General features: G+C 44.6%; 2 protein-coding genes and 1 pseudogene across 7 annotated transcripts in view; all 3 read left to right on the forward strand.

Annotated features, from left to right (window-relative positions):
* Positions 1-3838, forward strand: part of SPINK8 (serine peptidase inhibitor Kazal type 8 (putative)) — a 29351-nt gene extending 25513 nt beyond the window's left edge. Inside the window, exon 5 of the mRNA XM_023231564.2 lies at positions 3677-3838. Within this exon, the coding sequence (XP_023087332.1) occupies positions 3677-3688 (12 nt within the window). The 3' untranslated portion in view covers positions 3689-3838. The remainder of the gene's footprint in view (positions 1-3676) is intronic.
* Positions 3839-9406: 5568 nt separating this feature from the next.
* NME6 (NME/NM23 nucleoside diphosphate kinase 6) lies at positions 9407-18103 on the forward strand. Of its 5 annotated transcripts, none has more exons than XM_023231753.2 (7): positions 9408-9704; positions 10309-10512; positions 12367-12463; positions 14044-14146; positions 14707-14746; positions 15633-15793; positions 16064-18103. In XM_023231753.2, the coding sequence occupies exons 3-7, from the start codon at positions 12374-12376 to the stop codon at positions 16228-16230; spliced, it is 561 nt and encodes a 186-aa protein (XP_023087521.1). In that variant the 5' UTR covers positions 9408-9704; positions 10309-10512; positions 12367-12373; the 3' UTR covers positions 16231-18103. The 5 variants fall into 5 exon arrangements, with proteins under 5 accessions (XP_023087523.1, XP_023087521.1, XP_023087520.1 ...); XM_023231752.2 differs by having other exon boundaries at positions 9408-9687; XM_023231751.2 differs by having other exon boundaries at positions 9408-9630.
* On the forward strand, positions 17164-20844 carry LOC111555552 (annotated as a pseudogene). The gene is made up of 2 exons (XR_002735564.2): positions 17164-17194; positions 19848-20844. The product of XR_002735564.2 is annotated as an rRNA-processing protein FCF1 homolog pseudogene (transcript).
* Positions 20845-22877: the final 2033 nt, after the last annotated feature.

Genomic DNA, 22877 nt, shown 5'->3' on the forward strand with positions numbered 1-22877 from the left:
AGTGAGCCAAGATCATGCCACCACACTCCAGCCTGAGCAACAGAGTGAGACTCCATCTCAAAAAAGAAAAAAAAGAAGGCCAGGTGTAATCCCAGCACTTTGGGAGTCTGAGGCGGGTGGATCATGAGATCAGGAGATCGAGACCATCCTAGCTAACACGGTGTAACCCCATCTCTACTAAAAATACAAAACATTAGCCAGGTGTGGTGGCACGCACCTGTAGTCCCAGCTACTTGGGAGGCTGAGGCAGGAGAATGGCGTGAACCCGGGAGGCGGAGCTTGCAGTGAGCTGAGATTGCACCACTGCACTCCAGCCTGGGTGACAGAGTGAGACTCCATCTCAAAAAAAAAAAGAAAAGAAAATTTTAAATGGGAGTGAACAAGAGAGAGATGAAAAAGGAAAATACTAAATGAAAAAAAAAAATCCTAATATAACAGTAATTACAGTATATATGAATAGGTTATACTCAGTGAATCAAAAGACAGATATTCTCAGACTGGATAACTGAATAAAGAAAAAGAAGATCCAACAAAATGTTGCCTACAAAGACATACTTGATTTTTAAAGGACACAGAGAAACAGAAAATAAATATATGCACCCAAGCATGAGAATCAGTTATAGGCTAAAAGAAAGCTGAAGCTACGAACCTATCTGACAAAACAGAAATTTGAGATTCCTTCCCTTTGAGTTTAGACACAAGTCATGAACACTTGTTTAACACAATACCAGAGAGCCTGAGCTACTATATATATAATAATATATATGATATTTGCAAAGTGTAGAAGAGATTGCTAACCATCCACCCTAACATAATGTGCAGGGTGCACCAGCAGACTCGGGGCCTAGGGAAGAGCTGACTTTGCGGTTCAGGTCTGAAGGTTATCTTCTGGCAGAACTCCTTGTTGTTCAGGGGTGGGAGGTTGGGTGGGAGTAGCTCTTTTTGTTCTATTAATGCCTTAAACTGATTGGATGGGGCCTACCCACATTATGAAGGGCAATATGCTTTACCCGAAGTCCCCTAATTTAAATGCTAATCTCATTCAAAAACACCCTCACCAAAATATCTAGAACAATGTTCGACCAAGTATCTGGGCCCTGTGACCCAGCCAAGGCGACAAATAAAAGTAACCATCACAAAGCCTATCACTAAAACCCTTCTTGGAAGATGGCTGCACTCCAAGGCAAAGCACCTCCCCAGAGACTGCTACGTGAGCATTGTTATTTTCCTTGAGTCTTTCCATTTTCGTGTCTGTTTGCTAAATGACACTTTGACAAGAACAATGATATGATAATCATCAATTCTGGCGTGGGCTGAATCACAAATATTAACACTATTAAGGGAGTTCTGGGCCAGGCGCGGTAGCTCACGCCTGTAATCCCAGCACTTTGGGAGGCCAAGGTAGGTGGATCACCTGAAGTCAGGGGTTGGAGAGCAGCCTGACCAATATGATGAAACCTGTCTCTACTAAAAATGCAAAAATTAGCCAGGCATGGTGGCGCATGCCTGTAATCTCAGCTACTCAGGAGGCTCGGGCAAGAGAATCGCCTGAACCCAGGAGGCAGAGGTTGCACTAAGCTGAGATCACACCATTGCACTGCAGCTTGGGCAACAAGACTGAAACTGTCTCAAAAAACAAAACAAAACGGTGGGGGTGGAGTTCTGAAATTCTGCTGGATGTATGAGCAAACTCAAAGGAGAAAACTTTAAAACTTGACCAAAGGATATTTAAGATCATATGAATAAATGAAGAGACAGTCTATGCTCCAGATTATAACTTAAGTATTATGACTATGTTCATTTTCTCTATTCTAAAAATTCTTTTCATTCCCAATCAATAACCAGTTGAATTTAAGATTGCTGATAAATGAAAAACACTATGGATAAGTGAGTAAACAGCTCACAGAACTAGAGGAGCTATTGCAATAAGCTAGAAAATAGAATGTACATGCAAATAAGCAACAAGAAAACCGACAGCTGCAAAGGCTATGGTTTTATTATAGAAGAATAAAGACAAAAGGCTAATTATATAAAGGATATTCAAAAGCTCATAAATAATCAGGGGCAGGCCGGGCGCGGTGGCTCAAGCCTGTAATCCCAGCACTCTGGGAGGCCGAGACGGGTGGATCACAAGGTCAGGAGATCGAGACCATCCTGGCTAACACAGTGAAACCCTGTCTCTACTAAAAAATACAGAAAACTAGCCGGGCGAGGTGGCGGGCACCTGTAGTCCCAGCTACTCGGGAGGCTAAGGCAGGAGAATGGTGTGAACCCAGGAGGCAGATATTGCAATGAGCTGAGATCCGGCCACTGCATTCCAGCCTGGGCAACAGAGCGAGACTCCATCTCAAAAAAAAAAAAAAAAAAAAATCAGGGGCAAATTCAAATTGAAATACAATGAGATGCCTATTTGCCTATCATACTAGAAAAAATCAGAAGGCTGGGTATGTCCAGTGTTAGTTGGACATGGAGATATCTGTGCTCTCATGATCTATGGTGACAGTGAAGACAGTTACAGACACTTTGGGAAGCTATCTGCCATTTTTAGGCAAAGTAAGAAATTAAGTATATTCATATCTCATGGTCCAGCATTTCCAACCCTAGGAAATCACAAAAAGATTCCCTCATCGCTTTGTAAAATGACATGTATGTCTATTACAGGGTTATTCAATGTGGCAGGTGGCAGGTATGGGGACAGCCTGAGTGGGACTAGTCAAGAAATCAATAGGTAAACTGTGGAAGGTAGTCCTTACAGATTTCAATGCAGCTTTCAGAAGAAATGAGATGTGCCATTAGCAATATGGGTAGATCTTAAAATACTATACTGAGAGGAAAAGCAAGGGACCGAATAATACAAGTAACATGACAGCATTATATAAACTAAAAATAAACACTATATATATTTGGCACAAACATAAAAAGACACACACTGAACTCATTGAAATCATTGACTCTGGTGTGAGGAGAAAGGGAATGAATGAATTAGTGAATGAATGAATGAATAGTGGCTCCTCCCTACAGCCCTTCAGCAAAGCAGCATAGAAACTGTTTTTGATAGGATCTCACACACACACAAAAAGGAGATCTGTAACAGGAAGACTAGTGATATCACTGATTGCCAGCCATGTGCCCTGCACCACATCATATGCTTTGTCTGTATCTCCACTCCTGTGTTCCTCACAGCCCTGCCATGAGGAAAGCATTGCTATTAGCTACATTTCATATTCAAAGGAGCAGAGGTCTAGAGAGTTCATGTGACTTGCCCAAACCCACAGAGCTAGGAACTGGCAGGGCTGGGCCTTGAATCCAGTGGTCAACCTCTAGACTCTGTTCTTTAACACCACCTTCTATGCCTCCCATATCCCCCAACAGGCCTCTGCCAGGATCCTGCTTCATGTCAATTCCACTGCCTCTACCCGCTTGGGAGTTTCCAGAGACTCTCCTGCTGTCCAAAGGCTCACCCAGACATCCCCATCCTTTGCCTTCCTTTTTTCTACCCACTTCCACTCTGCTTTTTTTCTTCTCCAGTGAAATTAGAATGTCTCTAACTTGCCTTAATTCAGAGAATAATTGTTTAGCATTTTCCCTGCTGGACTATGGTTGTGGCTACCAATGTGGTGGCTTTTCTCTTGACTTCCTCAAATTTGATTTCTCTAAGCAGATACTTCTCTTGCAGGAAAACTCTTGAACGTACCACGAAGAATTATAAAACCTACTGAATCTCCAGATGGCCAAGTGAAACACAATGGTTGCCTCTTCAAATACATCCCCTTTAATTATTAATGGTTGGATCAAACTCGTTGATTTCTGTCTTCAATAAATGGTTCTCAGCAGAAAATCTGGCTGGCAAACATTTCTCTTGGTTAATAAGAATCTTTAAAAAGTATCAGATATTCTATTTTCTCATCCCAAATCTACATGACTCATGCCATGGGTTCCCTCTGTTCTTACACAGATTGTGAGCAAATGACCACAGAAATCTAAAATCTTAGTAAGAAGAGCAAGTTTTGTGGTGTTTTTAACTTGCCTTATACCCATTCTCCCTACCCCAACTCTGCTGTAGGCTTAAATTAAACCAACCCTGATATCATGGTGGAAACCAGCTCCTAAAAGACACAAAAGGGGGAAGAACAGGTTTGGAGGTCCCCAAAAGACACCATTTCCAGAAAATGATCATTATTTGATTTGCCTGGCAGTTCCCTAGAGACCCCCTCTAGCAGGCTTGCCTTTGACTTTTTGTTTTGTTTTGTTTTAACCTGACTGACAGTTTTCTCACCAAGAACTTTTTCCCTGAGGCATCTGTCAAAAACAGCCTCAATTTTTAAAATTTGCAACAACCTTAAGCAGTGATAACATTTGGGACAAACAAATAACCAAAAATTAAAAAAAAAAAAAATCTTAAAAGAAAAAGCTGAGAATAGAATGTCCACGGAGCTTTTGAAAAGCTCTGGCATATTTCTGGGAATCTAGAAGACCATGGGCATGAGCAGGTCTGTAATATGTCTGGGAGAATCTTTAGAAGGCCCTATATGCTCACCTTGGCTGACTTTAATGCTCTGAATAGCAAGAAATGAAGTCTAAAGCAGAGTTGTAAACTGCCTGCCTGACCATTGAAGGCATGGCTCAATACATACGGAACACCTCAGCAAAGGCAGAAAGACTTATTGATTCCAAGTATTTAAAAACACTATGTCCAATCATTAGATGACCACTAAACTAATGGAACAGAGCCTTCAATGGTTACATACTACCAAGAATACATACTTTAAAAAATTAGTTGATAAAAATCACTAAACAAATTAATAGCAGCAACAACAAACCCAGGGGAAGGGGAGAATCTGATTTCCAAAGTTGCCACATTATGTTATTTTAAACATCCAGTTTTCAACGAAATATTATGACACAAACAAAGAAACAAGAAAGACTGGCCCATACACAAGAAAAAATATCAGTCAATAGAAATTGTTGCCAAGAAAACTCCAATGTTGGACTTACTAGACAAAGACTTTAAATCAGCCCAGGCAGGTGACTCATGGCTATAATCCCAACACTTTGGGGGCCTGAGGTGAAAGGACCACTTGAGTCCAGGAGTTCAAGACCAGTCTGGACAACATAGCAAGACCCTATCTCTACAAAAAAATTAAAAATTACCAGGCATGCTGGCATGTGCCTGTAGTCCTAGCTACTCAGGAAGCTGAGGTGGGAGGATTGCTTGAGCCCAGGAGGTTTAGGCTACAGTGAGCTATGATTGTGCCACTGCATTCTAGCCTGGGTGACAGCAAGGCCTTATTAAAAACAATACACATACATACATGTATACATAGTTTTTCAAAGAGATAAACTATGTCTAAAGAAATAAAGTATAAGAATGATGTGTGAACAAGTAGAGAACATCATAAAGAAATTATTTTTAAAAAATATAACTTTCTTGAGGTGATAAGTACAATAGCTAAAATGACAAATTCACTAGAGAGGCTCCATAGCAAAGTTGAACAGGCCCAGAAGAAAGAACAAGTGAATTTGAAGAAAGATTGACATTATCCAGTGTGAGGAGCAGAAAGAAAAAGGAACAGAGCCCTGGAAGCCTGTGGGATATAATCAAGCATGACAACATGAAGATAATAGTAGTCCAGGAAGGAGAATAGAAGAAAGAAAAGGGCAGAAAGATATTTGAAGAAATAATGGCTGAAAATATCTCAAATTTTTCAAAGAATGTTAACATACACATCCAAGCAACTCAGCAAACTCCAAGTAGGACAACCTCAAAGAAAACCACACCTATACACATCCTAATCTCCATCAAAAGCCAAAGACCAAGAGAGAATTTTGAAAGCAGCAAAAGAGAAGTAAATCATTAAGTACAAATGATCCTCAGTAAGATTAACATCTAGTTTCTCATCGGAAACCATGGAGGCCAGAAAGCAGTAGGATAACATATTCAAAGTGCTAACAGAAAAAAATATCAGCCAAGAATTCTATATCAATAAAGAAAATCCTTCAGAAATGAAAGAGAGTGGTGGCTCACACCTGTAATCCCAGCACTCAGGGAGGCTGAGGCAGGTGGATCATCTGAGATCAGAAGTTCAAGACCAGCCTGGCCAACACAGTGAAACCCTCTCTACTAAAAATACAAAATTAGCTGGGTACAGTGTTGCATGCCTGTAATCCCAGCTGCTTGGGAGGCTGAGGCAGGAGAATTGCTTGAACCTAGAAGGCAGAGGTTGCAGCGAGCCAAGATTACACTATTGCACTCCAGCATGGGCAACAAGAGCAAAACTCCATCTCAAAAAAAAAAAAGAAAGAAAGAAAAAGAAAAAGAGAAAAAGAAAAAAAAGAAAGAAAAGAAAAGAAAAAAAAAAAAAGAAATGAAGGAGAAAGTAAGACAGACCAACAAAACTAATAAAAGCCGAAATAATTTGTGTCCAGCAGATCCACCCTACAGGAAATACTAAAGGGAATACTTTAGGCTGAAATGAAAGGACACTTAAATCAACATGGGGAAAAAGAACTGGTAGAGGTAACTACACAGGTAAAGACAGTATAAATATATGGTTTTGTTTGTAAATCTTTTATTCTCCTATATGACTTAAAAGACAACTGCATAAAGCAAGAGCTAATAATAAATAATAACAGCCGGGAGCAGTGGTTCACGCCTGTAATTCCAAAACTTTGGGAGGCCAAGGCGGGCAATCCATTGCCTGAGGTCGGGAGTTCAAGACCAGTCTGGCCAGCACGGTGAAACCGTGTCTCTACTAAAAATACAAAAATTAGCCGGGCGTGGTGGCAGGCGCCTGTAATTCCAGCTACTCGGGAAGCTGAGGCAGGAGAATCGCTTGAACCCAGGAGGCGGAGGCTGCAGTGAGCTGAGATCGCACCATTGCACTCCAGCCTGGGCAACCGAGTGAGACTCCGCCTCAAAAAAAATAATAATAACGCTGGGCGCGGTGGCTCACGCCTTTAATCCCAGCACTTTGGGAGGCGGAGACAAGCGGATCACGAGGTCAGGAGATCGAGACCATCCTGGCTAACACGGCGAAACCCCGTCTCTACTTAAATGCAAAAAAAAATTAGCCAGGCGTGGTGGCGGGCTCCTGTAGCCCCAGCTACTCGCTGAGGCAGGAGAATGGCGTGAACCCGGGAGGCGGAGCTTGCAGTGAGGAGAGATCGCGCCACTGCACTCCAGCCTGGGCGACAGAGCGAGACTCCGTCTCAAAAAAAAATAAATAAATAAAATAATAATAATAACAACAATATTATATGCTTGATGATGTGCCACAGGTTTCTGAGGCCCTGTTCCTCTTTTTCTAACTTGTTGAGATGGAGGCTTACTAAATTTCCAGTCCTTCTTTTCTAATATATGTATTTTAGGCTACAAATTTCCATCTAAGCAAGGCTTTAGCAGTATCAATTTTTTAAAAATTATATCTAAGTACAGTATACATACAGAATTCACATAAGCGTAGCATCGAATGAGGACCTGGTCAGTACTGTTTCTAAATGTTTAGTAAATGTTTTTTATTACTACTGTAAATTGTCCTTTGTCTCTTATGCCATAGCATCCTGGCAATGGGGAGGGGTTTGAGGGTGGGATGGTGAAGGGATTCTGGGATTCCATTTTATTGGAGCATTTTTTCCCCCTTGCTTCTCATAAGGTGACTGTTGGAGAGAGATCTGTGTCAATTATTGCAGTTTGTTACATGCTGGAATGCTGCAGATTTTGGAATGCCATCTATATCAGTTGTCTGGAATTTGGCTTCACATAGGGTTCTTGTCTTCTTGTTCAGCTGGGTTGCTACTGGTTTGCTGGGACTTCTGGAGTCCTGATAATCATTCTGCGAAGGAAGACTCAGGGATGGTGATGTTGGCTGTGGCCCTCATCTGCTGGGCTATAGTGGTTATTGTGTTGTTTCTTTTGCTGTGTCCTAGAACAGGGGCTTTACTCAACTACCCATATCCTCTGTCTGAGAGCTTTGCAACTTACAAGGACTGTTCTCTTCCTTCAGGGGCTGGGATGACTTGCTGATTTAAGCCCCTTTGTTGAGATACAGAGGCATAGTCATAATGACTGGGATTTTTGTTGCTCATCTTCGAGGAAGATTTGTTTAGGCTTGCCGTTATCCACCATATCTTGTATTTAGAGTAGTTTGCTGGCTAACTCACTGGGTCCTTTGGCCTACTGCAGTTTCAGCTGCTACAACTCCCTCTGTCTGTGACTCAGGGTAGGGAGAAGTACTGGGTTGTCATTTTTGGAGTCAGGGTTGGGGGCCTGGGGTTTGAGAATCAGAGGTCATGGGTTGAGGTTTAGGGATTAGAGGTTGGGATTAGGAGGTTAGAAGGTAAGCATCAAGACCTCAGGATCTAGAGACCAGGTCTAGGATTAAAGGGTTATAAATTTAGGGACCAGGGCTTGGGTTAGGATTGGAACTGAGTATCATAGGAGTTAAGGTTAGAGTAGGGGGTGGTGGTCAGGTCTCAAAACAAAAAGAGAAGAAATGCAAGGGTCTCTGGAGAGACTGGAAAAACTTTCCTCACAAATTCCCAAAGGTGACTGGGTATCAGGAAACTAATGGGAAGCGGCTTCTTATTGCTGCAGAGAGAGAAGCCATGAGGAGTTGGGGACAAACCTTCCAAGAGGGCAATACCTGTGTAGGCAGACGCTGAAGTCAGTTAAATGTGCAAGTTAAGTCTTTAAATTGATGACAGTTATCGTTTATTTTCACTCTTCTCATTCTTAGTGATTTCCCTCAAAAAAACTCCAAGAAACCAAAACACATTTTTTTTTTTCTACCACCTTTATTAAGCCTGTCACCAAGTTTCTGGTCACACCTGCCACAGGTGACCCCCGATCCATTCTCCCTGTCCCCATCCTCTCCATACATCCCAGTACACACCAGGAACACCCCCAGTTCTAATCTCCTCACCCTGGGCTGCTTCAATAGCCTCCAGAGTAACGCAACCTGCTGCCCGGATTCCTAATTACATGTGAAAGGCCGTTATGACTTGCTTCTCTCAGACCCTACGCACACCTGGGCTCCAGCCAAGGATTCTCCTTCATCAACCCCCATATTAGCTACCATCCTTCGTGCTAAGCTCAAAAGGCTTTGAAGGGCTGCCTGTGCCCTCGCGATCGAGCGCTGAAGTTCTTTGCCCTCCGCGTACTCCTGACAAATACTGGGCATCAACCATGTTCCAGGAACTACCCTAGGCATAGAAAATAACAAGGTGGGCAAGGTTCCCGTCGGTGTCCCTGTTGGCCTGCAACGCCCCCGCCGGCCCGCCACCCTGAACGGGCCCGTCCGGTCCTCTGGCTTCCGCCACTTTGCGTAGCACTCCGTCGGCACCCGGCCCGGCACTCCCTTCCGCCGAGGGCGCCCATGCCGGCTTCCGAGGGGCGGTTCCCACAAGCCAGTTCCGCCGCCCAGGACGGCTTCATCCTCTAGCCCCGTCGCGGCAAGTGAACCCGCCTAGGAAACCCGCTGCCCGCTAGGGTTCCTCACACCGCTTCACCTAGCTGCGCAACCAAACGAGGACCCCGAGCAGGGCTGCCCAACAAGCGCCTGAAGGACCCCGGGAGGGCCGCAGGCTATCCAGCGTGGCGCCTGGTGGCCGGGCCCTGTGCGGGAGGACAAGGTGAACCCGGAGCTGGACTTCGGCTGCAGTGGGGCTCCGAATGACCTAGAATCTGGGGTGGGCTTAGGCCAGGGGTACGAGGGCTGCGCGGTTGTAGGCCTGGAGAAGTAGGGGGCTGGGTCGAGAGTTGAAGCCGTGAGCTCGGGGGGCTGGAGGGCGTGGCCACAGGGGTAGAGGCGCAGATCCGGGCCGGGCGTGGGTGGACTAGGACTGGGCCGCCGCCCTCCAGGAAGCCGAGAGGTGGCCCGCTCGAGTGCTGGGGGACAATGTACCGATAGCTTTACTTTTTTTGTAAGTCTGGCTCTGTCGCCAGCCTGGAGTGCGATGGCGCGATCTTGGCTCACTGCAGCCTCCGCCTCCAGAGTTCAAACAATACTCCTGCTTCAGCCTCCCTAGTAGCTATGAATATAGGTGCGCGCCGTCACGCCTGGCTAATTTGTGTGTGTGTGTGTGTGCGTATTTTTAGTAGAGACGGGGTTTCACCATGTTCGCCAGGATGGTCTTGATCTCCTGACCTCGTGATCCGCCCGCTTCGGTCTTTCAAAGTGCTGGGATTACGGGCGTGAGACACCAAGCCCTGCCTAAAATTTTTTCTCGACGTGTCCGTTTGTTGTAAACCAAGAGTGAAGACTGCCACAACTTAGCTGCATTAATAAAGGAACCATGTCCTCCCTACAGGCCGCGTGTTCTTGCTACGAGAACCCCTAGCAGCCTGACCTTGGAATAGCTGGATCAGATGCATTCATTGGTTCATTCAGATACTGTTAAGAGCCAGCGGTGTGCTAGGTACTTCTTACACCTTCTGGTGGAGAAGATGGAACTGAAGGAAACTTGCAAGGAGCTGTGAGAAAGTACAACGGGAAGTGAGCTAAGATCATTAAGGTGAGCAGGAGGCAACCAGAGAAAGCACATTCAGGACTGCGAAAACTCACACAAAGGCTGTCAAGCCAGAAGGTCTTTCGAAACTGAAAGGCCCATGAGGTTGGAGCTAGAAAACTTACGGAGTGTGGGGTTCCAGATGAGGCTAGAGAGGTACGTGGGGAACCACAAGATCATGCAGAGCCTGGGAGGCCGTGATAAGGATTTTGGTTTTTATTCTAAGAGCAGGGTGCCCTTTAAAGGGTTAAGGAGGGGAACCATATGATTAGATTTGCATGTTTGGTTCACTTTGGCTGCTGTGTGGAGATTGTAGAGGTTGGCAGGACAGAAACTGGGAGACCAAAGAGGAGGCTGTCAAGATGTCCAGAGAGGAATGATGATGTCTTAGAGTTACGGTGATAGTAGTTGAGGATTGGAGAATGGTATGGGTTTTGAGATATATTAGGTAGGGAAAATTGCCCGAAGTGAGTGATTGTGTGGATATGAAGAGTGAGGGAGGGGAGGTGTCATGGACGTCTCTGTAGACAACTGCTGAAAATGACATGTTACCACCTGTGGCATTAGGGAGAGTGGGTTGGCTGATCTTGTGCTGGTTGGATTGGGCGTGGCTTTATGGTTTGAGTGGAAAATCAGCTTGAAAACTGTAGAAAGGACATGAATAGAGGAGACCATGACATAATTTCTTTGCTTGCGCCAAATTCTAATACCACCTTTAACATGATTGACAGGCTTTAGGATAAGATAAATGAGAATGTTGTCTAGACTTTGTCCCTGCCTGTGTTCATGGAAGCCTTCTCTGTATTTATTGACAAATGAGAGAGTTTATACACACACACACACACACATAGTAGAGTCAGGGTCTTGCTTTGTTGCCCAGGTCAAACTCCTGACCTCAAGTACTGATATTACAAGTGTGAGCCAGTACACATGGCCAAATGAGAGATAAAAGAGATAAGATTTTGAGACAAAGTCTTTACTCCTGCAGAGGTGATCGATTTCTCACATATAACTCGGATTTCACAGTTGGAAAAGACCTCAAAATTCCCGTTAGTCCAGTTTATAAAATGCTTTTATGTCCATTATATCATTTCTACAATGTTGAGCTCTTACACCATGCTAGACACTAGGAATACAAAGATGAATAGAAATAAGACGATATAGGTTTATTTAGTAAATAAAATTGATCAAGCACCTTTGTGCCAGGCACTGTTTCAAATGCAAAATGGTTATGACTTGTTCCTGACATTGGAGTTGCCTGTTGACAGGGCTTGCCACTGAGGACAGCTGAGTGTATTAACAGGTTTGATTTGGGCACAGGAGATCCTGATCTCTCCATAATATTAGAATAGAGATGGTGTTTATCCAGCAGACTTTTTGGTATCCTGGCAGCACCTCAGTTCCTGTCCATCAATATTCCAATTCTAGATTTGACAGGAGAGCACTATGGGATGGAAGATTTTAAGAGATTATACCTTTGTGGATAGGCTGTTAAGGAGTATAAGTTGCAAATCCTCTGTAAAATACAAAAGGAAGTTAGGAAGGGATATTGGCAGAGACAGTATTTAAATGTGAGTTTCTTTTGAATGGGTAACTCCTTCATAGGCTTATAGTTGCACCAGATTGTATACTCCACGGGGAAACTTGAATGCTCCCTCTACCACTCCCCTCCCTTGATCCCATGAGCTCAAATGGGCAATTAAATAAAATAATGTATATGGCTTTAAGATGAAACTGTCAGGTTCTTTATGAGTGTCAGGAGTGAGAGCACTCATTGGCTTGCAAGGCTACATGGCTTCAATGTAGGGAAGGCTGGGAGTGCAGTCCTGAAGGGTTCCTAATACAGCTTTCTAATGGCAGGAGTGAGATGGCCTCAATCTTGCGAAGCCCTCAGGCGCTCCAGCTCACTCTAGCCCTGATCAAGCCTGATGCAGTCGCCCATCCACTGATTCTGGAGGTAAGAATGAATCCTAAGCCTCTACCACGTGCCCTGGGAATTGCCACCGCTTCAGGTGCCATCAGGCCACTTATGGTGACTGACAACACACACTTGTGCTGGATGCTGTGGAGGCAAAGCTAGAAGCCGTGAACTCTGACCTGCGGAGGCTAAGAATCTATTGGAGACTTGAGGCAGATCTAAAATATAAGAAAGGACCCAAAGCAATAATAGAACCAAATCTCAAGACAATGTATATGTGTTCGTTTCTATTGCTACATAACACATTACTCCAGACTTGAGAGCTTAAAACAACACTCATTTGTTACTTCACAGTTCAGTAGTTTAGAGGTCCATAGACTTGGCTGAGTTGTTTGCTTAACGTCTCAAAAGGCCAAAGTCAAGGTATTGGCTGACCAGGCCCTTATCTGGAGGGTCTGGGGGAAGAATTCACTTCCAAACTCATTCAGGTTGTTGGCAGAGTTGATTTCTTAAGATGGAAGGACTGAGGCTGCCATTTCTCTGTGGGTCTTCAGGCAGGAACTCCTTTCAGTTTCTAGAGACCACTCACATCCCTCATCACATGGCCCACTCTATCTTCAAGATAGCTACAGTGCATCGAATCCTTCTCATGCTTTGAATCTGACTTCCTCAGCCTCTAGCCAGAGAAAATGCCTGGCATTAAGCCTTCACAATTCTAATCCCACAGGGCTCATGTGATTAGGCCCACCTGGATAATCTCCCTTTTGATTACAGCAGAATCAACTGATGAGTAACTTAATTATACCTCCAAAATCCCTATTGTTATGTAATGTAACATAATCATATTGCATCATATTCACAGTCCTGGAGATTCGGATGGGAAATCTTGGTGGGGCTCGGGGTCATTTTCACATTCTGCGTACCACAGTTTAATAAATACTAACGGAGTAGCACTGCTAAGTAAGCCCACTGTGGTGCAGAGGAAGATCCAGGCAGTCAGGAATGGGAGCCTGGAAGTGGCAGGACTCAACCGGGCCTCAAAGGAATGGTAAACTTTGGTTAGTGCCAGGAGAAGGACAGGTGTTGCACAGAAGGGAGATGCTGAGGAAGGAATGCATGTGATGGGTCTGAGGGCCGCAGGCAGCCTGGATTGGTAAGACTAGAGAATTGGTACAGAGCAAGGAAAGTATGACCTTGAGCACTGGGCTAAAGTGGTTGCATTTCGTTTCTTGAATAATAGGAACTACTTAACACTTGACCAGAGTGTGACATGTTAATTACAGAGTTTCTCATCTATCAAGTGTGACGGTTTGGAGGGAGTGAGAGAAACTCAAGGCAGGACCACTAATAAGACTTTTACGATGGTCTGAGTGGTGGGTCCTGTGGTCTTGAGCTCAAGGGGCTACAGGCATAGAAGAGTAGAGACAGTGCATCCTATCCCCTTTCACCCAAGGTCACACTGTAGCTGCGTGACTGAAGGTCTTGACCTCACCCCCTCGTCTTCTCACCCTCCATTGGGACAAACCCTCAAGTCCTGAGCAACAAGTAGTCCTCATGGTTTCTTTTGGTCAGTTTCAGTCTCCTGATTGATTTTTATTTTGGTGGTGGTCTTTATTCAGGCTGTTCATCAGCAGATTCTAAGCAACAAGTTCCTGATTGTACGAATGAGAGAACTACTGTGGAGAAAGGAAGACTGCCAGAGGTTTTACCGAGAGCACGAAGGTAGGATCCGTAGTCCTCTGAATGGAAGGTGCCTCAATCCGAAGAGGCCAGTAAGAGAGATTTTACCTGGAACACAATGGCAGGCTCTCTGACCTACCAACCGTGTACAGTTGCAGCCAGTTTTCTAAAATCTTGGTTTAAAACACACAGTTTTCATGATTATCCATCTTTTTTTCCCAAGGAGGGTTCTACCATGTAGTCCCAACCAGAAACTTACTTTTATGTCCTGATATCAGTAGTTAACATATAGTGAATTCACCGTCAGACATTGTCCTCATGCTCATTTTTTCATTCAGTTTTCCCAACAACTCTAAAAGGTAAGTGTTATTGTATCCCTCGTACACAGATTAGGAAGCCAAGTTTTGGAGATTAATGATTTACCCAAAACTACGCAGGTTGTAAGTGGCAGACCTTGGATTCAGACCCAGGTTTGTCAGACTCCAAGGTGCTTGTTCTTTTCTCTAAAACAATTTTTATTCTAGGTAAGGAGGTAGAAGTACAGAAAGTTGCCTTGGGCACCAGGATGAAGGTATCTTGATGAAGGTCCTCTCTCTTTGCAGGGCGTTTTTTCTATCAGCGGCTGGTGGAGTTCATGGCCAGGTACTTCTAATTTGGTTCCAGCATCTTTATCCACTGAGGCGAATCTCCCCTGCCCCTAAATGGATTTGTTCATTTCACTGCCGTTCTTTAAAGTTGTAATCAGGCCAGGCACAGTGGCTCATGCCTGTAATCCCAGCACTTTGGGAGGCCAAGGCGGGTGGATCACTTGAGGTCAGGAGTTTGAGACCAGCCTGGCCAACATGGTGAAACCCCGTCTCTACTAAAATTACAAAAACTTAGCCCAGCATGGTGGCAGGTGTCTATAATCCCAGCTATTCAGGAGGCTGAGGCAGGAGAATCGTTTGAACCCGGGAGGTGGAAGTTGAAGTGAACCAAGATCGTGGTACTGCACTCCAGCTTGGGCAAAGAGAGTGAAAGTTTGTCTCAAAAAAAAAAAAACAAAAAAAATACAAAAAAATTAGCCAGGCATGGTGGTGGGTGCCTGTAATCCCAGCTACTCGGGGAGCCTGCGGCGGGAGAATCACTTGAATTCGGGAAGTAAAGGTTGCAGTGAGCCGAGATTGCACCATCGTACTCCAGCCTGGGCAACAGAGTGAGATTCCATCTCAAAAAATAAAGTTGTAATCAATGTCAAGTCTGAAGAAACGTGGGTCTGGGCTGTCACTGAGCCAATGCTGACCTGTTAAGCACCTGTCCTGTGGTGGTTTAGGAAAGTCCCGTTGAATGCTGCGTAGCCACCCTGCTGATCTCTTCAGGCTTTATGTACACCAGCAGGGCTCCGTATCTCCTATTTGAAGCAGCATTGGTGCTCAGCTGGAAAGGCAGGAAAACTCTTATAGAGTGTGTGTTTATTCAGGCCCTGTTCACAGCACACCCTCCTAGTCTAGATGGCCAGATTCCTCACATTTGCTTGTTTTGTTCACAGCGGGCCAATCCGAGCCTACATCCTTGCCCACAAGGATGCCATCCAGCTCTGGAGGACGCTCATGGGACCCACCAGAGTGTTCCGAGCACGCCATGTGGCCCCAGATTCCATTCGTGGGAGTTTCGGCCTCACCGACACCCGCAACACCACCCATGGTTCGGGTGAGTCCCCTGTCCATAGCCATAGGATATTTTGGGGTTAGCGGGCAGGCTGTGTGATAGAGTTGACACCAGGTCCCTCCAATGAGCTTTCTCCCATTTGTGTTTCTGGTCTTTGTAGCCATGTTGGCAGATGTGGCCTGTGGACTTTCTTTACATGCCCCAGGACTGAAGGGGCAAGCAGAGTAGAGGCTCAGGATTCTGAACCTGATTATGGCTGCCTCTTGCTTCTACCATGTGAGAACCCCTTCTCTGTCTTATCTCCCCTTACAGACTCTGTGGTTTCAGCCAGCAGAGAGATTGCAGCCTTCTTCCCTGACTTCAGTGAACAGCGCTGGTATGAGGAGGAAGAGCCCCATTTGCGCTGTGGCCCTGTGTGCTATAGCCCAGAGGGAGGTGTCCACTATGTAGCTGGAACAGGAGACTTAGGACCAGCCTGATGCAGGTCTATGAGGACAGTGCCTGGACTTTTCTCCTAGACGTCTAGTCTAAAACATTCTCCTAGGACCAGGGAAGCCTGGGCTCATACTGCCATTTCTTCTGGGCACCACCACCTGCCTGAGGGCCTAGCTCACTGCAGCACATCCTCCAGAATCTAGCTTTCTATCTACCTCTTCTCTGGAATGTTCATGGTGGTTCAGAAGAATGATGACTCCTCTTTGCTGAGAACTGTTCATCCTTTCTCAAGAAGAAGCTTGCCAGGCCGGGTGCAGTAGCTCACGCCTGTAATCCCAGCACTTTGGGAGGCTGAGGCAGGCAGATCATGAGGTCAGGAGTTCGAGACCAGCCTGACCAATATGGCGAAACCCCGTCTCTACTAAAAATACAAAAATTAGCTGGGCGTGGTGGTGCATGCCTGTAATCCCAGCTACTCAGAGGCTGAGGCAGGAGAATTGCTTGAACCCAGGAGGCAGAGGGTGCAGTGAGCCGAGATTGTGTCATTGCACTCCAGCCTGGGCGACAGAGCAAGACTGTCTCAAAAAAAAAAAAAAAAAAGCTTGTCTAATTGACTTGCCTAAAAAATGCAGTGACTCCAAACAACATTTGGCCTGTCTTCCTCAATGAAAGTCAGTGAAGGATTCTCCTGAATCCTTCATGCTGCCACATTTGGGGAAACTTTTCAGGCTTTATCATTCTGACTTCTCAGCAGCATTCAGTATTGCTTCATTCTTCAGAAACACTCTCTTCTCTTGGATTTTCTGATCCCACACCATTGGTTTTCTCCTCCGCGTTTTTCTTCGTCTCCTTTATCAGCTTATGCAAACATTTATTTTCATAAATTCTCTATTCAAGACATGCTGAAAAATGCAAAGATGGTTAAGATATGATTGGGTTCTCAAGTTGCTAATTATGAATTTTGGTAGTCAGCCAACATGTGGCAGAGATGGAGAAGTGCCCTAACAGGTATAAACTCCTGTGGGAGAACAGAGGAAAGAAGGTTTCCTTTGGCTGGGTGAGGAGGTGAAGGAGATAGGGTGGAAAAGCTTTTATAAAAGATGTAGCTGGCTTTGGAACTAAGCCTCAAGGTCAAATAGGGTAACCCATAGGAGGGGTCTGGGGCACTAGACAGTCTGTTTATTTTCAGGAATATATGGGTCAGTTTGGTATGTGTGTGATCTAAGAAACCTGTGATACTCCTTATGACAGTTCTTGACTTTTCTTTCTCAGTACATGTGTATTTTTCTTTTTGGTGGCCTTGAAACCTTTGAGTTAAAAATTCCCTTCACCATCTACCACTTTCACTAATGGTAGATCAGGAAATTTGGACCCACTGAACATAGAGAACAACTGGAAAAGCTGTGCAAAATATAAACAGCGTTTGTCTAAAACATCAGCTGGCAATATAGAACCAAAATTCAGGACAAGAAGGAAACTCAGAGAAGTGAGCCTGGTACTTAGAGCCACTTTTCCCATAAGGGCACCTGCTGATTCTGGAAGAGGCAGCTGAGAGGCTAAGAAGCTGAGCAGAACTTTCAACAACTTCTTGTGTTAGGGAGCCAGTTTCATGAATGCTGGCAGAAAACACAAGATTACTTGGGCAGAGACTACTGCTCAGGGCACAGCAGGCAGTGTGTTAGCCTTGGTCCCACTTGCCCTCCAAGTCCCACAGGGCAACACTGGCAGGCCCAGGAAAGTGTTACACACAGCAGGTTTGCATCACTGCTAAGGAACCACAATCTTGGGAAGATACTATCTCTCTTCTAAGGCCATTTGCTATACAAAAATCCTTGAAATAGCTGGGCACAGTGGCTCACGCCTATAATCCTAGCACTTTGGGAGGCCGAGGTGGGAAGATCACCTGAGTTTGGGAGCTCGAAAACAACCTGACCAACATGGAGAAACCCTGTCTCTACTAAAAATACAAAAATTAGCTAAGCATGTTGGCGCATGCCTATAATCCCAGTTACTTGGGAGGCTGAGGCAGGAGAATCGTTTGAACCTGGGAGGCGGAGGTTGCGGTGAGCCAAGATCACGCCATTGCACTCCAGCCTGGGCAACAAGAGTGAAACTCCATCTCAAAAAAAAAAAAAAAAAAAAAAATCCTGGAAATAGTCTGGAACAAAATCTGTCAACATCTCAGCCCACAAGACACCCAGAAGCACAAGAGACACAGAATTATCTCCCAATATAGTTGTCTCATAAAAACCTGGCTCCCATAAATATGGAAACGGAGAAAACTAGAATAAACCCTGTGGTGTCGAATTGGAGATATCAGTGTGAACTCGTTTTTCAATCTATAGAGATAGATGTAAACGTTTCTGTATGTATGTAGGTACGTATAGTCCCTTGCACTGACATGAGAGCAATGACACTCCAATAGTAATGACCACACCAGCACCCAGGTCCACCAAAAAACAAGTCTATGGACTGAATTATATCCCTCTAAAATTCATATGTTGAAGCCCTAACCCCCAATGTGATGACACTTGGAAATGGGACATTTGGGAGATAATTAAGTTTAGATGGCCAGATGCGGTGGCTCACGCCTGTAATCCCAGCACTTTGAGAGGCTGAGGCAGGCGAGTCATGAGGTCAGGAGATTGAGACCATCCTGGCTAACACAGTGAAACCCCGTCTCTACTAAAAATACAAAAAATTAGCCCGGCATGGTGGCAGGCGCCTGTAGGTCCAGCTACTTGGGAGGCTGAGGCAGGAGAATCGCTTGAACCCGGGAGATGGAGTTTGCAGTGAGCCGAGATTGCGCCACTGCACTCCAGCCTGGGTGACAGAGTGAGACTCCGTCTCAAAAAATAAATAAATAAAAAAAAACATTCCCTATAGCAAACCAATTGCAGCCTGGGCAACATAGTGAGACCCTATCTCTATAAAAAGTAAAAATGGGCTGGGTGCAGTGGCTCATGCCTGTAATTTCTTTTTTTTTGAGATGAAGTCTGGCTCTGTTGCCCAGGCTGGAGTGCAGTGGCCGGATCTCAGCTCACTGCAAGCTCTGCCTCCCGGGTTCACGCCATTCTCCTGCCTCAGCCTCCCGAGCAGCTGGGACTACAGGCGCCCACCACCTCGCCTGGCTAGTTTTTTTTGTATTTTTTTAGTGGAGACAGGGCTTCACCGTGTTCGCCAGGATGGTCTCGATCTTCTGACCTCGTGATCTGCCCGTCTCGGCCTCCCAAAGTGATGGGATTACAGGCTTGAGCCACCGCACCTGGCCTTCATGCCTGTAATTTCAACACTTTGGGAGGCTGAGGTGGGAGGATCACTGAAGTCTGGGAGCTTGAGACCCCTGGGCAATATGGTGAGACCCCTGTGTCTACAAAAATAAAAATAAAAAAATTAGCTGGGTGTGGTGGTGCATGCTTGTGTCCCAGCTATTTGGGAGGCAAAGTGGGAGGATTGCTTGAGCCTGAGAGGTTGAGGCTTCACTGCAGTTTGAGCCACTGCACTCCAGCCTGGGTGACAGAGTGAGACCCTGTCTTAAAAAAATAAACAAGAGTATGACATGAGCATGGGAGAGCAAAAGAAAACAAGGAAGTCTGACCAGGAAGCGAATGCTTAGTCTCTGATATCACAGGCTTGAATAAAATGATAAAGACCTAAAAAGAAAAGAAATATCACAGCATGCTGAAGGAAAGAAAAGTTCCCCAATACCCTTCCTGCTTATTTTTCCAATATATTACACAGCTGGGTCTGCTTTACCACATCCTGTTTGATTCCAGTGTTACCAACTTTTCCATTAGAGCCAAACTAGACATACTGCAATCAGTGATGAACTGTCTATATGCCAGGTGTATCCTTGTAAAACTGATTGTATAATGGCTGAAACTGAGAAAAATGGGGCAGAAATATCAAGTGGCTTAAAGGATCGCCAAGGATCCGAAATTTGAACAATTACCAAACTACCATGCACAGGAGGGAATCTATGCAGATGATCGCTTAGCACAGAGGGTAACTCGGCATAAATGCTGTAGCCACAAACCTGGGACCTTGAAAGAAGAACCCTAAGATTCCTGGAGTTCCTATCACGTACATTTCTAACCACAGATAGAACATGGGAACTGATGTCAGATGATTATGGAGCCCCTCGGTTCTAATATTTGCCCAAGTTCGTCTGCCTTTCTTCCACCAACTTTCTCTTGTTGCCAGTTCATTAAACATGCAATAGAATGTTATTCTGTTCAACTCATTTGCCCTATTATCAGCTGAGTATGGTTAAACCCACTCAATTTTTCATGCTGTTTTGAAATTGATATTTTATTGCATTTAAAAAATTTAAATGATGGTCAAAGAGTACAATATCTCCAACGGGAAGAATACATTTTATAAATTTTTTGAGTTCTGTTGCACCGTGTGGTGAATATAGTTAGTAGGGTATTATACATTTCAAAATTGCTAAGAGTAAATTTCAAATGTTCTCACTACAAAATGCTAAGTATTTGAAGTGATGGATATGTTAACTAGCTTGATTTAATTATTCCACATTGTATCCACAGATTATGACATCATTTTGTAACCCATAAATTTATACAATTGTAAATTGCCATTTACAGTAAGAAGTAATTTGTTGCATCTTTTTAAAAAATAAAATAATTTTTTACATCTGTGTAGTTCAGGTAAAAAATAATAATATTTAAATTTTTAATAAAATTTAAAATAAAATAAAAATGGTGGCACATGCCTGTAGTCATAGCTACTTGGGAGGCTGAGGCAGGAGGATCACTTGAGCCTGGAAGGTGGAGGCTGCAGTGAGCTGTGATTGTGCCAGTGCCCTCCAGCCTGGGTGACAGCAAGATCCTGTCTCAAAAAAAAAAAATTCATTGTATTTGTTTCTGGTTTACCCTTCTTACATTTCTTTTTGAAAAAATGTATGTGTTTCCCCTTCCTCCTCACACAAAAGATAACATCCTTCATAATACTCTTTTGCACTTTGTTTTTTCTTTAACCCTAAAATATCATCTAGAAGTCACTTCATATAAGTTCATAACGGTCTTCTTTATTGTGTTTTACAGCTGTGTAATACTCCACGTGTGGGCATACCATTATCTGTTCAATAACAGGCATTTAAATGGTCTCCAAAATTTTGCTATTACAATTAATGTCACATTGAACAATTGTGAACATGTGTTGGTTTTACCCCCATCTTTAGCTGTGTACACTAGTTACCTATTGCTACAGTATTGTTGTGTAACCACTCCAAAATTTAGACTTTTATCTTTTCTCACAGGTTTTCAGATGAAGACTGTAGGTGTGGGGCATCTGTGAGCTCAGGCGGGAGCAGTAAGGGAGAAGCAGCCAGGAGGAAAGAGGGAGGGAAACACTGAGTCCTGCACATACGTCTGAAATCATTCTCAGATGTGTGTGGTGTGCTGCTCTCCACATCCACTGCTCCATCCTGGCCCAAGCGACCTTCATCTCTTGCTGGTTCTCAAGCTTCCCAACTTGTCTCTTCCACTTATCCATCCCCTCTCTCAATCTACCTCTCCACACGCATTAAAAAAGTATTATTTTTTAGGCCAGGTGTGGTGGTTCACGCATGTAATCCCAGCACTTTGGGAGGCCGAGGTTGGCAGCCTGAGCAATATGGTGAAACCCTGTCTCTACTAAAAATACAAAATTATCCGGGCATGGTGGTACATGCCTATAATCCCAGCTACTCGAGATGCTGAGGCAAAAGAATCGCTTGAACCCAGGACGTTGCGGTGAGCTGAGATCACGCCATTGCACTCCAGCCTGGGCAACAAGGCGAAACTCTGTCTCAAAGAAAAAAAAAAATATTTTTTAATGTCCATCTCTTCAGGTCATCCCCATTTAAAACTCTCCACTGCACACTGAATAAAGACCAGCACTTCCCCACAGCACCCTTCAGTGTCCTCTCACCACTCACCTACTCCTAGTGCTGAGGCTTGATGGACATTCTCTACCTGCTAGGGTCATTACCCATGAGGTCCCTCCACTTCCTGCCTAGCTCATTTCCTGTTTCTCCTTCAGGTCCCAACTTAAATGTACTTTCCATAGGAAGGCCTTCCTACATCCTGCAGTCCAACTAGGTTCTCCCAGTTCTGTACTCTGTCATACAGTGTATCATGCTCTTCCTAACATATACCACCATTGTAATTAAGTCAAGATTCCTATCTTTTTTTTTTAAAAGACCAGTCAAGTGCAGTAGTGAGAAGGGGGAAAGCGTAGAACAAGGCATTCGATCTGTAACTGACTGTGAACAATTGAGATAATTCACTACCTTCAGACCAGCCTCATAGCTTATTTGTTTAAAATCTGGCCTTCTGGCGGGGCGCGGTGGCTCAAGCCTGTAATCCCAGCACTTTGGGAGGCCGAGACGGGCGGATCACGAGGTCAGGAGATCGAGACCATCCTGGCTAACATGGTGAAACCCCGTCTCTACTAAAAAATACAAAAAACTAGCCGGGTGAGGTGGCGGGCGCCTGTAATCCCAGCTACTCGGGAGGCTGAGGCAGGAGAATGGCGTGAACCCAGGAGGCGGAGCTTGCAGTGAGCTGAGATCCGGCCACTGCACTCCAGCCCCAGCGACAGAGTGAGACTCTGTCTCAAAAAAAATAAAAATAAAAATAAAAATAAAAATAAATTTAAAAAAATAAAAAAAAATTTTTAAAAATTA

The sequence above is a fragment of the Piliocolobus tephrosceles genome, chromosome 2 (genome assembly GCF_002776525.5).
Source record: "Piliocolobus tephrosceles isolate RC106 chromosome 2, ASM277652v3, whole genome shotgun sequence".
In the NCBI taxonomy this organism is placed as follows: Eukaryota; Metazoa; Chordata; class Mammalia; order Primates; family Cercopithecidae; genus Piliocolobus; species Piliocolobus tephrosceles.

Bases quoted from the DNA above. Each gene is read 5' to 3' on its own strand.
- NME6 (XM_023231755.2), top strand. From the start codon at position 12,374: ATGGCCTCAATCTTGCGAAGCCCTCAGGCGCTCCAGCTCACTCTAGCC. The intron at 12,464-14,043 runs GTAAGAATGAAT...GTCTTTATTCAG, and splicing joins CCCATCCACTGATTCTGGAG to GCTGTTCATCAGCAGATTCT. The intron at 14,147-14,706 runs GTAGGATCCGTA...CTCTCTTTGCAG, and splicing joins GTTTTACCGAGAGCACGAAG to GGCGTTTTTTCTATCAGCGG.